Source organism: Fundulus heteroclitus, chromosome 13 (assembly GCF_011125445.2).
Source record: "Fundulus heteroclitus isolate FHET01 chromosome 13, MU-UCD_Fhet_4.1, whole genome shotgun sequence".
Taxonomy (NCBI): domain Eukaryota; kingdom Metazoa; phylum Chordata; class Actinopteri; order Cyprinodontiformes; family Fundulidae; genus Fundulus; species Fundulus heteroclitus.
Genome location: NC_046373.1, coordinates 5289561 through 5307549, shown reverse-complemented (window position 1 = coordinate 5307549; position 17989 = coordinate 5289561). Strand labels below are relative to the sequence as shown.

Here is a 17989-nt window from a genome sequence, read left to right as displayed (position 1 = left end):
TTAGTATACAAAAGTAGGTACTATAATGCCAAAGTGGGAAAGATGAATGACACCTAACCTCCGGGGGCACAGCAGTAGGTCCTAGAAACCAGTCAGCGAAAATACGTAGCATGACCTTTTTCTCAGAACCATGTCACTGTGTAGCACACAACCTGCTACTTTTCAGCTGGTACAACATAATTTAAACATTTGGCTGTTTAGGAATGGCATAAAACTGAAGGAATTCTTTATTAGGAGTAAAAAATATATACACAAAGAAAGTGCTTTTCATTTTCCAGAAAGTTGAAGACAATCAATTGAGAAAAATGCCAAGACAGCTGCACAAGTTGAGCAGGAATTCCACTTTTCATCCATGGCCATAAAGTGATGACAAACAACAGCAAAAATAAGACGCTTTCACACCTCAGCAATAAACACCAAGTCCTTAACATAAAGAAATAGTCAAAGACGAGTGTTATTTTTTTCATTTGAATAAAAAAATTAAAAAAAAATCATTATAAACACAGACTTTAAGAGTAGTCCATTAATTTCCCAATTATCCCTGAAAAGTGTAATAATCAAAACCGGAAAATACCGGAAATAAAAACATGAATTGCATTTAATATATTAGGCCTTAGAGTGTAAAATGCTTTGATTTGAAATTTCACTGCACAGCGTCCAGTTTGAGTGCCCATGCTTGAGCGGCAGTGGAGGGTAGCTCAGGTAACAGGATGGTGAGACCTGCATTGGGGTAGACCGGAGCCCAGGGTAACGGCGATGGAGTTCCCAAGAGGGTCACCTGGAAAAGAAACATTTTCTGTTTGTTCCTTTTCATCTTTACATTATTGCTCCTGAACTTGTTCACATCTACGCATTCCAAAAGAACGACTAATATTCAGCCAGCTGAAAGACAGTACTGTGAATATTTCCTTTACCTTAGTTGCTGCTGATGTTTTGGGGATCGACAGCTTCAGCGTGCTCATTGGGGGTCTGGCTGTTATAATGGCGTAGACTGTTGGACCTTTTGAGGTATACCTAGAAAAAGGTAAAAAAAAAAGTACCATCACCCATGAAGACCATTTACAGTTTTTTACTTTAACCCAAACCCATTTCGTTTTTAGTAGCATAAGCGGGGAAAGCATCAGCAAGGAATAACGCTCAGATCCAAATGATTGAATTTTCCGTCTTTCTTACCACACTGGCACAGTGGCGTTTTCCAGTTGGACTCTCCAGGGTTTGGTGGCAAAGATGGCCTCCCCATTGGTTTCAAGCCACGCCCCCAGCCCCCTCAGCCTCTCCTCAAACACTGGGGGGATGGTCCCATCGGCTGTGGGACCCACGTTGAGGAGATAGTTACCTCCGAGAGCCACCGTGCTGACCAGATCCTGGGAAGAGAACAAGAAGCGGTCACTCCTGAACCGATGAGACAAAAGTTAATGACATTAGGATAATGAGACTTTCTACTTTTAGTCCCTTGAAGATGTGCTTATACAATTCCAGAATTCAAACACTGGTGCAAATGTGAAGTGGAATGAAGGGGACAGGTTTGTAAACTTTTCAAAAAATTAATAATAATAATAATAATAATAATAATAATAATAATAATAATAATAATAATAATAATAATAATGAAACGCTTTTTGTACTCCATCCCCACCATGAAGCAAGGAGGTGGCTGCGTCTTCAGCAGGGGGGTTGTTCAGGCCGACGGGAAGACGGGTGGAGCTAAATACAGGAAGCTGGTAAAGACCTGAGAACGGACCAGCCATGCCAAGCATAAAGCCAGAGCTACAATGGACTGGTTTAGCATAAATTAGTGTGTTACAATGGTCTAGTCAAAGTTTTAAATACAACCGAGAATCAGCTGCAAGGTTTTGAAAACTGATGTTCACAGTAGCTCTCCATCCATTCTGGCTGAGTTTGAGCTGTTTAGTAAAAGATAAATAAAAAAAATGTATATATAAATAAAGTATTATTATTAATTATTATTATTATTATTATTATTATTATTATTATTATTATTATTATTATTATTATTATTATTATAGGCAAAAACATTCAGTGTCTACTCTAGGTGTTCAAAGCTGGTGGTGCCATATACCTCAGACTGTATATACCTAAGAGGTGGTTTTACAAAGTATGGAATCAGGGTGGCTGAAGACACGCCACACATGTAATGTTTTATGTGTAAAAAAATAAAAATAAAAAATTAAATCAATGCTAGTTTCCTTCCACCTCACAACTACCTCCGTGTTTCTGCTGGTCTCGGGGTGGGGATACATCACCCTGTGGCTGATTGAAAGAAAAATCAGCTTACGTAAACAATAGCAGGCAGGTCCATCAGTTCTTGGAGCTTCATGTTTCGACGGTATCCCCAGGATAAAGTGTCCACAGATGTGCACTTCTCCCACTTGTGCTTGGGCAGCTGTCCTGGGGTGTATTTGTCCTCGCAGTTATAAAAGCCACCGTGTTTGCAGGCGCAGCCGGCTCCCCATCGATCATTGGTCACAACAGCATCCTAAGACGAGGAGGAGATTGTAAACGGACGGTCCGGAGCCGGTACTCTAGTTTTGCGCCGTGCTTTAAAACCGACGGTGGAATCTCCCTGCATGCTACTGCTTCCCCGTCATTAAGGACACTGACTTTGACCGGGCTGTCGTTGTAGAGCCACGCCAGGAACTGGGTGGAGTTCCAGTAGGCGTCGGGTGCTTCCCAGTCGCCGTCGGACCAGATCACCTCAGGTCTGTACCTGCAAAGCAAGAAAAGGGGACCAGTTAACAAGCTAATTTAACTAAGGCGTGGCGGTGTTTTGCTCAGTAATAACAACAGTAATAACAGGTAAGACTGAAAACATAAAACGTTTACAACTGTAATTTAAAAAAGAAAATATGCCGGACCTTACGACCATGTTGTAGAGCTCAGGGAGCAGTTTCTGCATCACAAACTTTTGGGTTTTGAATCCGTTCTTCTTGTCTTCCAAGTACAGGGGGTTGAACCATTCATACAAGGAGTTGTAGAGGCCATAGTGCAGCGATCTAAGTGACGAAACAACAAACCTTTGAAGGTCTACCAAGAAAAAAAAACCTTCAAAATTCCTCCTAGTCTGCCCTCACTAAAAAGGAAATCTAGCATAAAAATAACCTGATTCCAAATCACAGAAGGCCGAGTTCACCACAAATCCTAACGGTGTCAGGATAATATATACCATTAAACAAATATGGAACGTTTACATATTCTCGTATGTTTACTATGTTATACCAAACACGTTTTCAGTTATAGCCGATGTGGTTCAGATGGTTTATTGCTGCGTTTTGTGTGCCTAGCGCGCTCATTTACCAGACTTTTTTTATTTACCAGCGCAGAAAACTCTGCGCTTTAAATAAAAAAAATGTTATTTTCCAATGGTGAGGACCCACCTGTTGCGCACTGCGTCCCCCAGCTCTCCCACCAGGTCCCTGTAAGGACCCGTGTCCACAGAGTTCCAGTTCCAGGAGTACGGAGACCTCCAGTTGGTGAATCCTTCGTGGTGTTTGGCAGTCAGGACAACATATCTGTGAAGAGCACATTGTGAAACCCACAAGGCCGTGCAACAGTATCGGCGCCATCTGAGCTTTGCTACATTTTACCGTGTCACAACCCCAGACTAATGCATTTTATCGGGACATTATGTGACAGATCTTCATTTTACTCTGAGTAGGCAGTAATCTGAGAAGTGTGGCGTCTATTTGTACTCGGCAGCCTGGAGGAAAGGCTTTGTTGAGCCACATTTCGCTGCGTGCCACATAAGACACTTTCGGGGTATGTCCATCGGCTTTCTACAGTCTAGAAACTGGCTTTTTGCCCATTCCTCTTGGCAAAAAAAGCCTAAATCCAGTTGGATGGTCCCTCATTCTGAATCTGTGCCACGCATTTAAGTACGTCACCTCCCACATATGTGCCGTGTCCAGGGTTTGTGGCAAACTACAAAGGGAGTACTTTAGAGAGTGGCTCTCTTCTTGCTGCGCTTCCATAAACACCAGATTTGTAGAGTACTCAGACTGTCCCACCTGAGCTAAGGCTATCTGCAGCTCCTCCAGAGTTACAATGGGCCCCTGGTTCGCCTTGTCTGTTCATGTCGGATTTTAAGGTCAAGCATTTTATTTTAAGGCAGTCAGAACAGGCGGATGCGCATAAACATACACGACACACTTTTCAGTTGTATTTGTAAGAAAAAAAAATACTGTAAAGCCATTTGTCGTTTCTTCCTCACACTTTGGTACTGACTTATGACATGAAATCCCAAAAAAAACATTCATTCAAGTTTTGAGGTTGCAAACGTCATAAAAAAAACAGCAAGTGCCACACAGACCCCGTTTCTGATCCGGCGACACCCGGAAGTAGAATTTGGTGGAAGAGGCTCTGCAGAAGATGTTAAAGCACCTTACTTTGCGCCAGAGGCTTTGAAGATGTCCGCCCACTCCTCCGGGTTGAAGAACTGAGCGCGGAAGTGAGGGGCGAACTCCGGGTAGCTGAAGCCGGGCGGGTAGTTCTTGGACATGTAGCTCACGCACTTCGGGTCGGGCGGCTGCTGACCCTGCCAGTGCCACCAGAACCACTCGCTGTCGAAGCCGGGCACTGAAAACACGCCCCAGTGGACAAAAATGCCCAGCTTGGCCTCGTCGTACCAAGAGGGCAGCGGTCTGCCGTCCAGGCTCGCCCAGTCGGGCGTGTAACGAGCCGCAGCGGGAGACGCCAAGGCGACGAGGAGAAGGAAGACGGCAGCCATGAGCGCGAGGGTTGATGCGCTGCGTCACGTGCGGCCACTGTTGTTGTCGGAAGGCAGCTTCCCCGTCACGTGATTGAAATCATGTGAGCATCACGTGACCAACACTTTTAGCCGGACTGCATCGGACCTTTAACCAGCGCAAATCCAATATAGTGTTTAAATCTGACATAGAAAGTGCACTAAACGACGTTTGGGATGGAATGTACAACTTTAAAAAAAAAAAAAAAAAAAACTTGACAGAAAACTACAAACCTTTTAGCTTTAAAGGTTATTTGAATTCTGCCGAGTCAGTACGCAGCAACTTTTACAATCCCTCCAAAGAGCTCATTCCTACTAAATGTCAGATATGTCTACAGCCATAAAATCTATTGTAAAAAAAAAAAAAAAAATTAAACTTATTTAAATTTATGAACACCTACTGGGCTATATAAATTGTTGGATAGTTGAAGAACAAAACGTGTATACCCTAATTTTAGGTTTCAAAACAAAGACCAATGTTAAACTTTCGAGAAGACGATACATTCCATGTTAATGAAAACATATGTCGTTTTGCAGCATAAAAAAACTGAGAAAGTAGGTAAACAAATCTTTGTATCGTTGCGTGTTCTGTTGTGGAAATTTTTTATGCCTTCAGGCTATATGCAAACCGGCCCACGCAGTGGCACAGTTGGTACCACTTTTACCTTGCAGCAAGAAGGTCCTAGGTTCTTTCTGCATGGAGTTTACATGTCCCGTCTGTGCATGTGTGGGTTCTGTCTGGGTACTCCAGCTCCCTCCCACAATCCAAAAGAAAAAACATGACTTTGGTAAATTGTTCCCTCTAAAATTGCCCTTTGGTATGTGTCTCTGTTACCCTGCGATGGACTGGTGCCCTGTCCAGTGTACCCTGCCTCCTGCCCAGTCACCACTGGAGGACCATAGTTGCACATTACATAATTTAAAAAAATGGAATATTGCTCTCAAACATAGTAATGTGCATGCCTTATCTATGAACCTAATACATGAAAGTGAATCAGATTCCCACAACCTTACTGTTTGCATTCTTTTCTTTCTTTTTTTTTCTCTTTTAATCAAACCGGTGGTCAGGATGGCTTGGACCACATCAGATGTATAGATTAGCCATAGTTTTTTTGTCTGTTGTCCAGGTAAGCAAGTGTTTTTTAACACGGATCCATTATTATGAATTTAGAAAAAATATAACAATGTACAGGGCCATCTTAATAAATTAGAATACAATCAAAAAGTTGATGTAATTTGTATAAGTACAAACCATGTATTAGATTAATTGCACACGCTGATCTATTTCAAACATTTATGCCAAATTCAGTTTGTCAGAACATCTTTCATTCCACCAATAAAACTAGTTTTTAATACAAGAATGTAGTAGGTGTTATGAGCTACACAATCAGCAGATGTTTATTGACACCATCCACAAAGATGGCAGTAGCTGGAGTGACCAACCAGATGTTACTGGAAAGCTGAGTGGAAGGGGAAAAAATTATCTACAAAAAGAAACTGGGACTAGAAACAGCTAGTCAGCGCTTCAAGAGCCACCACACAGACTGATGCAGAACACGGATGCATTCATTGTGTTGGATCAGTGCTGAACAGCATAGCTTAATGGCCCTTTTGCCGTTCTTCACTTATTAAAACAATAGTTATAAAGTAGTCAAGGCTAGAGTTCCTTAGGTGTTGGTCAAATGATTTGATCTTAAAATCACTACTTAACTTTGATTAACATTCAGACTTTAAAAGTTTAACACAATGTATATCTAAAGAAGCAAATCTGTCTATATGAGTAGAATGAGTGTCTAAACATTTCTGAGTACAAACTGGATCCGTTTGCTTTCTAAGTGCCTTGAGACGGCATAAATTGTACATCAGTGCCCCGTAAATAAGCTGAAACCAAATATTTCATCACTGATGACGGCTGCCCGGTCAGCTCACCTCCTGCTAACTGCACCGGATCATACGCTTCTTCAAAGAAACATTTTAAAACCACCCTGACTGTCATTCTAATTTATTTTGCCAAAGTTTTAGGGCTTCTTGCAATATATTTTGAAAACATGTTCTCTGTTTTTACCTTCTTAACTTCATGCATACTTGTTGACCCATTTTACAACAAAAACGTGAGGGGTTTGAGCCACTAGATGGCAGCACATCTATGGATATCTCTCCATTCTGGAGCCTTTCAAACTGAAACCAAGACAAGGTCCACACACAAAATACAGATGCAGGAGAAATGTTCTGTGATCACAGTTACGTCTGTATTGTGTTAGCCTTTTATAGCATAATACACATGAAAGTCCTCAAGGACATAAATAAAGTATGTAGAGCTACGATGACAGACATCTTTATATACAGTGGCAAAGCCAAAAAGTTTCAGAGTGGCCAGGTGAACGTCAGCTTCTCGGCTTCCCTGTGTACAGCTTGCACAGAGGAATGCACATCTCCTTAAACGTGCAAGCACAGTACACCAGAAAGTATTCATACACCTGCTCTGTTCCCAAGTTTTGTCAAATGAGTCTTGTTTTTGTACCGACGGATTAATATGTTGTTGAATGTTTTGTTGTCTACATACTTGGAACACCTGCTGTGGGAACTTTCTCCCATTCTTTTCTTCCGATCCTCTCGAGCCCTGACACGGCAATTCAGGAAGACAACATTCACAGTCTGCGAGAAGGTTGCACAGATGCCGATTACGGCACATTGAGCTAGCTTTAACCCCCCCCCCAAAAAAAAAACAACAACACAGAGACGTCCTGAGGACACATTGCTGTTACTGTATCTGTTCGAATTGGGTCAATGTGTTGGAAGAGGAACTGTTGCCAAAGTGTGTGTACCAGAGCAATCTGGAGCAGCTTTTTTTTTTTTTTAAGAATTTTTATATTGGCCCGTTGTGTATAGAGTAAGTCCAGTTCCTGCCACAGAATAGCATCCTCACAGCGTGACGCTGCCACCTCTATAGATTTATGTAGTTCTTGCTGATCTCTCTGACCAAGACCCTTCTTTCCTCATAGCTCAGTTTGGTCGAGCAGGCAAACCTAGGGAGGCTTCTAGCAGTTCCAAACTTGTTCTAGTTCTGAATAATGGTACTTCAAACCGCTCTTTTATGGGAAATTCAACCATGGAGAAATGTTTGTATCTCTACCCAGATTTGTGTTTTAACACAATCCAATCCTGAAGGTCTACGAACAAGTCATTTGAGCTCCAGTCCAAATCATGTTTAATTAACAGAGTTTAGCAAAGTTGGACGGCAATGACGTTGCCGAAGGTTCTGAAGAATGATCGGTGGAAATCAGAAGCAGCATAGTGTAGCGTCATGGCAAATGGAGGTATAGTGGATCAGTTTTCCTGAAAAGTAGGTAAGAAACGCCCGAGTCCCTTTTTGAGTAACTGCGCATGTGGAAGACCGTCTTACCTTCCACTCTTCAGGGGGATCGCGTGAAAAAGATCTCCCAAATACACTCTGGTCTCATTTCTTCCTTCCTCTTTCTCTCATAAACTTGTAAGACAGTTTGCCTCTTGCAACTACCAGGCAAAGTATACGATGAGAGTTGTGGAGCTACAATAAACGTCTGAAACCAAAACTAACTGGATACATAAACACTAGTAGTGCGCATGGCAGCAAGAGGGAACTAGCAAAAAAAACGAGCAGGCACATTAGCGTTAGACGAACACGTCGCAGTGATCTGCAGGTGAGACAACTAATGGATAAGGTGATCCTCATGGAACTGGAAGCCGAATAGAGATCGTCCACTATACCTTTACGTTTCTTTTATATTTTAACTTTTTCATAAAATGAGAAAAACATCTGAGAACATGGTTTTCTCCGTCATTGTGGGCCATCTTATGTAGGTTTTCGTGTGAATACTTTCTGCTGGCCTGTTTTAAATTCAAAGTTCCATCTACGTATGAATGGACAAACGCTGCACAGGTTCCCTGCTGCCGACAAATCACTGGCACAAGATGAAAGGCAGCTTTGGACGGGATATTCCGGACACAGATGAGTGACTAAATAAATAACCTTGCAGTGATGCTGTAAGGGAGCGGGGGCCCCCCGTTTTGTCACTAGCGGATGGGAAATTCACAGTGTGTGACTGACATCAGAGCACTCGGCCAGCTGCCTTTCCAGGATCTGTTTCTCCACCAAGTCTTCCACTCTGCCGACCTCCACCTCGTCCACGTCGTCCATAAAGCTGGACCAGTCTGCGGTCCCGTCCGCGCGCACCATGGGCTCGGCCTGGCTCGAGGGGTCAACGGGCGCCGCGTCTTCATGCGTGGTGGTCACACAGTTGCAGCTGTCGCAGATGCCGAAGCGCCTCAATCCCGGGGACACGCCCGACCCGGTGAACGTTCGCCTGCAGCTCTTGCACGAAACGGGCCAGTAGTGCCTGTGGACCTACGGACAGACACACAGTGGGTATTGTTCTGACTTGGCTGTTGCATATTAGAGATTAGAGTTGGTGAAGGAAACAGGAGCACACAAACACACACTTAAAGGAGCATGAGCGGTGGGGCCAATTGGTATTATTGGGCTCAATATAAGTTTGTCTGCCATAACCTTTGCAGGAAGTGCTGCGTGACGCTGCAGTTCTGAACAAAACGTTGTTGGGACTTGAAAAATATCCCATTTGAACATATCCACCACAGCATATAGTATATTTAAAGTTCAGGAGCTATTTCTGCCTGACAATACGCAACTGGAATAACATAAAAGAATAGCTCACAATTATCAGGCCTAAATGCAACCCTGTGGTAACCAGTGTAAAGGTAAGATAACACAATATTGCTCCAGTGGAATCACTATTTCAACTGTTACTATGTCTGATTTATCTGTGTTGAACAAAGAAAAAAAATTTGCCTTAACTAAAGTTTTTTATATATATATATATATATATATATATATATATATATATATATATATATATATATATATATATATATATATATATAAATAAACAGTGAATAACAGTGAACTTCCTTTTAAAAAAAAACAAAACAGTGGTTCCCCACCCTGGTCCTCAAGTACCCGTGTCCTGCATGTTTTAGGTCTCCTTGCTGCCACGTCCCACACTTAAATGGATGGATCACTTGATGGCATGCAGAGGAGGCCATCCAATCATTTCAATCAGGTGAGCTGGAACAGAGACGCATTTAAAACACGCAGACAGGGGTACTTGAGGACCAGAGTTGGGATCCACTGACCTCAGACACACCTCAGATTGTATCTATTATCTTTACTTTAACTGCAGCAAACTGAAACGGTTGAAGCATGTTTGATCCATAACGGGTTTAGTGGACGGCGTGCAAGGCGGAGCTGTCATTTTGGCACAATTTAGCCAAATACGTTTTACGTTTCATAGAAAAGAATCTGGTCAAAAAGTGCTGATTTCCGTTGTAGGACTCCTTCTGTAAATGACGGAGCCTTTGATCAAGACATTCATGCTGGAAATCATCAACTGTGTCCAGAGCGGTTTGTAAAGACTCAAATGGAGGTTATAAAAGTGTCTCGGTTACGCCTGGACGTTGTGTTGCCTGACAACGCTGGAAAAAGACGTGTGATAGGTCGTTGGAAAGGTATGACTCTGGTTTCCAAGGATACCAGCCATGAGGGACGGAGCAAGAACACATCTGTGTCCGGAAGCATTTTTCCAGAAGCGTTTGATATGTTTGATAGAACTATAAATGGCATCCTCTGTGTTTAAAGTGCTGTAAAACCGATTGGCTTTTGTGTTTTATAAATATTAAAGCCTCCTTTTTCGAGGGATTTAGAAAAAACAAAAAAGGTCGTGTTTGAACTACTGTTAGACAAGGCGAAAAATGGGTGGATTGCTGCCGAGGATCATTGATGCCATCTCAGTCTGCCCTGCTGTGTGCCGCGTTAGCCACACTCGGCTCTTACACTAAGGGCGTGGGTGCGGAGATGCTCCTGCCGTGTGAACCTCTTGCCGCACATGGGACAGGGGAAGGGCCTCTCTCCGGTGTGGCAGCGGATGTGTCTCTTCATGATTCCTTTCTGCTTGGCAGTGTATGGACAGAAAGGGCACTTGTGGAGCTTCACTGGCACTACCAAGCCATCACCTACAGGGGGAGAAAGACAACAGAATATGTCCTACTTTACTGTACTGAACTTGCCGTTAGGTGTTAATTGGGCGTACTCATCAACAGGTAAGACTGAATGATGCAATTACCCGTGTCCTCGCCAAGCCAATCAGACTGGATCTCCATTATGGACGTCCCAACAAAGCCTAAACCTTCATCCATTCTGCTGCCTCCTGTGCTGCTGGCCATTCCTTGGGTGAAGCACTGGCCCGCTCGGTCCCCTAAAAGACTGGGCCCTCGGGGGCCTTCTCCTCTGGACAGAATCTCCATCAGCTGCCGGGCATTAAACGAAGGGCTGTAGCCTAAAGGGGAGCGCTCGTTGGAGGCTGAGGGACTTTGGAGAAGTAACCTGCTGTGGTGTGTGCCATGTAGGGAGGACCCAGGATACGGCGCAAGGTCTTTGGTGTCGGGGGACTCTACGAGTTCCTCATCAGGGTCGTACTCTATTTTAGGGTTTACCAACTCCGGAGTCAAGGCTGTGGATGAGGCGGATGAGAGATTAGTCTGATCCATGTGACCCTTTTGTTCTTCACTCCCAGACGTAAAGCCCTCCCTAGACGAGTAAGCACTGTCCATGTTTCTACTGGAGCCTGCAGGGGTGGCGGCAGCAGTAGACAAGGGGGTACTTGTTGAGATCCTTGCCTCAGGACCTAAACTTGACCCTCCATCTGCCTCTGCAGCCTCTGCGCCAGGCCCTCTTACGCCCGCGCCACCTGATACGGTCGCGGACGGAGTTCCGCTGTCTGCAGGTCCGATCGCTCCGTCGTCCGCCTGCTTTTCTTTCTGCGTGCTCCTCTCCTTCTCCTTGTTGCAGATCTCCAAAGACGAGTGGATGTACTCTTTACAGAAGTTCACCAAGTCGGTCATTTGCAGGTAGCTAGCTGCTGACATCACCTCGATGACGTTGTTGCTGTTAAGAGCCAAGCGGCCGGAGTAGAGGAAGTCGAGGATGACGGAGAAGGCGTCGGCCGTCACGATGTCCAGCGACGCTGTGCTGTAGCGCTGTCCGTTGTCCTGAAAATGAGACGAAGACCCCAAGTTTAAATCTACAACTCTGCATACACTTACTTTAACAAAACAAGGCTTTGAGCTGTCCCGAAGCAGCAATAGAATAAGTTAATGATCCTGTGTAACAGTTTAACGTGAAATAAAACTTGCCAATAGAGTAAAAAGAGAACTGAAGGGTTAAGACGGACCGATAAGTACATATAAGTGACCACAAACCCTTCTTTGACCAAAATAAAGCAACTATTGAACTTTTGGATGGCTGTTTTATTGTCAGGCCTAAGAACGGTCTTAAAGAACCTAAAATGATTCAACTTATTCTTAGATATTTTTTTATGAAAACAAAAATTCAAATGTATTTATTCATCATTACTCGATTATGCCAATAATACATTTTTGACTATGGTATTATTAAATGTTAAACTCAAACATTTTAATTAGATTTAATTTAGATTTTAAACATTCTTAAACAACATTGTATAAGTTACTTGCTGTGGGGGGCCGGAGTTATTTAACCGGTCTCTGTGGCTCATTCAATAGATTTGAGATTAACTGAAGCAGTAAGTCCTCCTTGTTGTTCTCTCAAATGCCAAGTTTCAGAAAAGTTGTGCCAAACAACAGCTGGTTATAAAAACTGCCAACACTCTTTATAAACATGATTGCAGATGTCATTTAACAACACTAAATGAGAACGGGAGCTGTAATGCTCTCCAATAAAGACCTTTTACAAGTGCGCAAAATTAAGTGGAAGAAGCAGTTCACTCACTGCTGCTCTTTAAATTTGGGTCCTTTGTAACCACTCTAAGATCTTATAGACTAAATTGATATAATCACAGTTCCTTTCTAGAATTTGAAGTTAAAAAGGTTTCCTGGAATCCAGTAATTGTTGCTAGAGGTTCTCTGCAGCAGAACAAGACTGAGTCTGACCATGTCGGCAATTTTTTCTGGCCAAGGGCTTAAAACTGGTTCTAAATTAAATTCATGATTGTCTAACTCAGGAGCAGATTAATAAGAGGATGCATGTCAGCATGGGTGCTGACATTGTTTATTCGCATATATATTTATTTATTTATTTTTTCTGCACAGGCACAGTTGACATTTTACTCCATACCTGGAGCAGAAATGAGTCATAATCGCGAGTTTGTGGTGGAAGGCTAAAGAGTTAAGCAGCCATACGCTGCTTCAACCGCTAAATCTAAATCAAAGTTTACTCCATTTTCCATCCATGCTGAGACAGGGGGCTGCAGCCACCCTAGACTCTCAGCTCCTTCTGTTTGTTCTTGTGTTTTTGTTCATGTTATCACCAATCCAAGCTTTAATCCAGGGTGGAAGAACTGATGGGGGGGGGGGGGGGGGAACATTTTATGGATCCTACAGACCACCAAAATTGGACTTGATTTCGCTCAAACTGTAGGGGACAAAAGAGGCGGTGATCTCCCTCCGTCTCTGAGGCCTAAATGCAGGATGATCCGAAGGAAGATGAGAGGCAAGCAAGACGGAGCGTGCACTAGGCTAAAGGCTTTTCATTTATTTGCTGCCTTGTTAAACCATTTGGTAGCACTGGATTTTATTTAGGGCTTTCAGAGTAAAGGAGACTGAATACATGCACCACATTATGGTCCACTTTGTTTTGGACTATCCCATAAAATTCAAATAAAAAACACACTGATGTTTCTGGTCGGTCTGAAGAAGTTCATGCCGTTTTGAATTATTTGCAATACACCGTATCAACAGCTCAAAGAAAGACAGGGATTAGTTTCTTAACAGCGTCTGTGGGTCAGTTAGGAGTGCATCAAAATCCACCAAATAATTCTACTTAAGAGTTTTAGTCAGCTTTGGGTATGTACTTGAGCAATTGCATGCAGTAAAGAAGGGCTTTGTCAATAATATATATATATATATTGACTGAACATATTCACTTAAAAATCGTTGCCTACACATTCCCAGCAATCCTAGGCGGTAAACCGATGGAAAAGACCTCGATCCTCACCTGCAGGTAGTGGACCAGCAGAGCCCGGAAGTAGCCGCTTCCAGCAAACAGCACATTGCGGTGGGCTTTGAACACACGCCCCTCCACCAGGATGCTGCAATCGCAGAAGAAGTCTCGCTTCCGCTGCTCGTTGAGCTCAAACAGCAGTTTGGACAGGTAACAGGGCACCTCCATGGTTCCCCTTATCCGTGGCTCTGGCAGGAACATAAACAAACCCGGGAAAGGGGGTATCAGGAGAAATCAGGACAAAAACGACAAGATGCAACGCTAGAACGGTCAAAAAACAAACAACAACTAATATAGCAACATCATCTGACAACTCCATCTTCAATGTTTGACATTACATTAGTATGGAATTACACTACATTTTAAACAACACATGCAAATATCCGTAATATTATGTCAATCAAAATAAATGCTGCCCGGGGCTCCCAAAATCCACATCTAAGCCCATACGGAAACCCGGAAGACATTTAAAGCTCTGCTCTGTTTGCTAACATGCTAGCCTGTGCAGCTAGCACCGCAGAGCTAGCTGCTAACATATTATCATTTACGTTTCCAGGACAAGCTGTGTCTTTACGAAGCGTTTTGTGATCGTGGTGCTGTAAACGTTTTCGTCGTATGCTTACCTGTGTACCCAGCAATACCCTAAAAAGAAGCCCACTCGCGATGGAAACAGCAGCTTGCCAGGCTCATTGTCCCATGCCTACAAAAGCCAACGCTTCCGCTTTCGCCAAACAATCACGCCTCCGTCCAATCGTTTGACCGAGCGAGGGTGCCCGGTTCACGGATAACGTTCTCCGCCCGCTCTCCCTGGCCAGTTTGGCAGGCAGTATTACCATAAAATCGGCTTCGTATGAGTCTTGGCTAGTAAAAACTAAATTTTGACCATCCAGAATATCAGTTTCAAATGTCTTTATTCACATTCTGTCGAGAAAGAACAATTCAAGATATTTGCGATCACATAAATAGAGATATATTACTTCAGTTTCAACTAATAGTCATAAACCGATTTCAGATATCTAGCATTGTAAGTTTTGGTGAAGCCGATTTTATGTTGAAATAGTTTGCCATACTCGGTGCCCTTTGCAAAACTTTTTTTTTTTTTTCCCCTTTGCAAAACATTGGAGATGAAATAGCATGCGTGACGTCACCAAAGTCGGGCTGGACATCAGTTTTGTCCCATGTCACAACGCCCAAACAACTAATAGTACAGGAAGTAAGCAATAATGATACCTGCAAGTAGTTGAAGACATCTCTCTCTGGAGCAAAGTGATGTTATGGGTGCAAAATTGATTTGCCTGCACAGGCCGTGGAAATCGTTTGGCAAGTCATGAGAGAAAAACAGAGAGAGAGAGACAGACAAAATAAATAAACAAATAAGGCTGAAATTTCCCATCAAGCAAAACAGGGACACGTTTTAAACACTATGGCAGTCGGTTCTGAAATGTTTACAAGTGTTGCTAAAAAATGGCATTGTGACTGGATGGTGCAGCATAATCACAAACATGCACGTCTTCACATGCCGTGCTGCAGCATTTTGTTTGCTTCCAGTAAGCATTTAGCTGGGACGACGGCCACACAGTCATGCAAAAGAAGGCATACGCCTTGCATTTTTGTTTGCCTTTCATGCATGTAGTCATGCTACAAATAAAAAAAAAACCTTTTTATTTGGATTTTTTGTCTTTATTTGATGGACCAACACAAATTAGTGCTTACTTGAGAATAGAAAAGCCAATGATACATGCCTTTCAGCTTTTTTTTTTTTAAGAATTATTATTATCATTATAGCAAACCAGAGTGGCACTTAGATTCAGCTTCCTTTACTCTGATACACCACGATAAAATCAAGTCCAACCTATTAATTAGCTAATTAGTAAACAGAACCTATACGTGTATAATTTAATCTCAGTATAAATTCAGCTGTTCTGTGAAAGTTTAGAGGTTTGTTTAAAGAACATTAAGGAACAAGGAGCATCAGAAAGAAACAGAAGGGCAGTTTAAACTGCTCATGTGGGATAATCTGTCAAAATGAAAGCTATTTGTTGTGGACTCCACAATGGAAGGGTAGCCAAAAAAAATAAATAAATGAAAATAAAAACACCATAAGATATCCCCATTGCAGTTTGCAGCAGACCATGCAGAGGACACAGAAAGCATGTGAAAGGAGATGCTGCGGGCGGATGAGACTATCACATGAACTTTCTGGCCTGGGTGCGAAATGATAAGTGTGGCTCAAAAACAACAGAGCACATCAGCGTGAGAACGTCATCCCCGTTTACACGGTGACGGCAGCATCATGCTGTAGAGACGCTTTTCCCAGCCGGGCAAAGTTAAGCCGGCCAGAGTTGTTTGAGAGATGGATAAAGCTAAACACAGGGCAACCCTGGAGGACAACTAGTTGGAGGCTGCATGAGACCTGACAGTTGGGCAGGAGTTCAGCTTTCAGTAGGACAGCCAACCTAAACAGTCAACGCTACAGTCGGAATGGTTTAGATTAGAGGCGCCTCCTGCATTTTTCAAAGGGTTGGCCAGATGGGGTCTTCTAATAGTCTTGGGGGTCGTCAAGACCAAAAGCCAGTACAGAATTTCATGTTATTGTCATTTACAGGGAGGTTTAGGCGGAGGTAGTGAGTGATGCTGGAAAGATACGCACTATAAAGGACACAAGAAAAAGATTATTAAATAAATATGTGATGCAACTAATTGAAATGTGTACTATCCTGTAGGTATTTACTTTGTGTACAGCCCTTTGTTCCTGTGGGTGTTTAAAGTGCTCTGTAAATAAAGCTCGTATGGGATGATATAAAAATTGATATTATAAAAAAAACTTGAATATAAGACTTTACGGGAAAGGCATTATGCACAGGACACTCTTCATGTGTTTTTTATTGTTTTTGTCTCTAAAAATGGATTCAGAAAACCGTGCATTCATTTCATTTCACAAAGACACATTACTTTGTGGTGCTCTGTCACATAGATTCCTAATAAACTAGACAGGGTTGTGGCTGTAATGTGACAAAACTACAAAATATTTAAGGGATATGAATACGTTTTGAAGGCAATACCTAAAACAAATTCAATTTAAAAAAAATCAAGAGGTCTTGGAAATGAAAAATAAACATTTGCCACATAGACCTTGCAAAACATCTCAGTTCATTTAGAGTTTTAGATCCCTCTAAGACTTTATTTCCGTTAGTCCAATCAGTATGAGGAGAAGCCGTAGCAGTGGTGTTAATGATGATCGCCTCCTCTCCCCGTTGCACCGCTTTGAGCTCGCAGCAGCACACCCGCCCGCCCTCATTGTCTGCTCATGAATGCTTGTTTATTTGCCTTCCATTTTGGAAAGAAAATAGTTCCTTTCTCATTTTCAGACGCAGCAGGGATAAACAAGTAGTTCCTTTTAGGGTTGCACCACACCCTCAAAGCACAATCCGCAGCTTTTTGGAAGTGTTTTTTTGCACCGATGGGTGCCGACCAGGCGACTTATTTGTTTCAGATATTTTCCCATGGCAAACAGCGTGAACACAAAGGCTCCGTGTTGGTCTGATGGAACCGCAGAACCGCCACACATCAGCCTCATTCCTTTTTTTTTTTTTGCCAAATAAAATTTATGGTACCTCGTAACATAAAAAAAAAAAAAAACCCATCCATGCTTATTTGTGCTAAAAGTAAAGTAGCACGAACCAACGGGGGTTCGGTTCGGGCCTCGTAAAGTTGACGCGAGGGACGCATCGTGTCCTGATGAAGGCATCGGCGGGCAGTTGACCCATCCGCCAAGAGTCGAACCCAAAACAAAACAAAATTAGGCTGAGCTTTGTGATAGTTCTGGGTGCTGACCTTCCTCTCACTGGGCCCCCGGGGAACACAAGACCTTTTGTTTTGGTCATTTGTTGACTTCATGGCAGGAAACTCCCTCTCGTACGGGCCTTCCACAGCCAAGCAATGGCCGTGAAGCCCCTACAATGCCCGCCAGTCCGCGGGACGGTTTAATGTCGCTTTGCACCCAGCAACCCTTTTAGGAACAAATAACCCCGGTGATTTATGATCAGGCCTCGCCTCATGCCTGTGATTATGATGGCGCGTGATTTACCCGCGGAAGCCCAGACGAGACAAAGCAAAGCGATCGCTGTTATGTAATGTCA

At 43.0% G+C, this 17989-nt stretch overlaps 2 protein-coding genes across 2 annotated transcripts; both read right to left on the bottom strand.

Moving 5' to 3' along the window:
* Positions 1–580: 580 nt before the first annotated feature.
* On the bottom strand, positions 581–4802 carry LOC105919524 (alpha-L-fucosidase 1). The gene is made up of 8 exons (XM_012854854.3): positions 4404–4802; positions 3396–3530; positions 2877–3014; positions 2623–2728; positions 2297–2497; positions 1174–1364; positions 915–1014; positions 581–778 (listed from the first exon to the last, which is right to left on the bottom strand). Exons 1-8 carry the CDS (start codon positions 4742–4744, stop codon positions 644–646), a joined length of 1347 nt encoding a protein of 448 aa, XP_012710308.2. The 5' UTR covers positions 4745–4802; the 3' UTR covers positions 581–643.
* Positions 4803–8098: 3296 nt separating this feature from the next.
* Positions 8099–14644, bottom strand: zbtb8b (zinc finger and BTB domain containing 8B). The gene is made up of 5 exons (XM_012854853.3): positions 14474–14644; positions 13845–14038; positions 10939–11863; positions 10650–10828; positions 8099–9146 (listed from the first exon to the last, which is right to left on the bottom strand). Exons 2-5 carry the CDS (start codon positions 14016–14018, stop codon positions 8832–8834), a joined length of 1593 nt encoding a protein of 530 aa, XP_012710307.2. The 5' UTR covers positions 14019–14038; positions 14474–14644; the 3' UTR covers positions 8099–8831.
* Positions 14645–17989: the final 3345 nt, after the last annotated feature.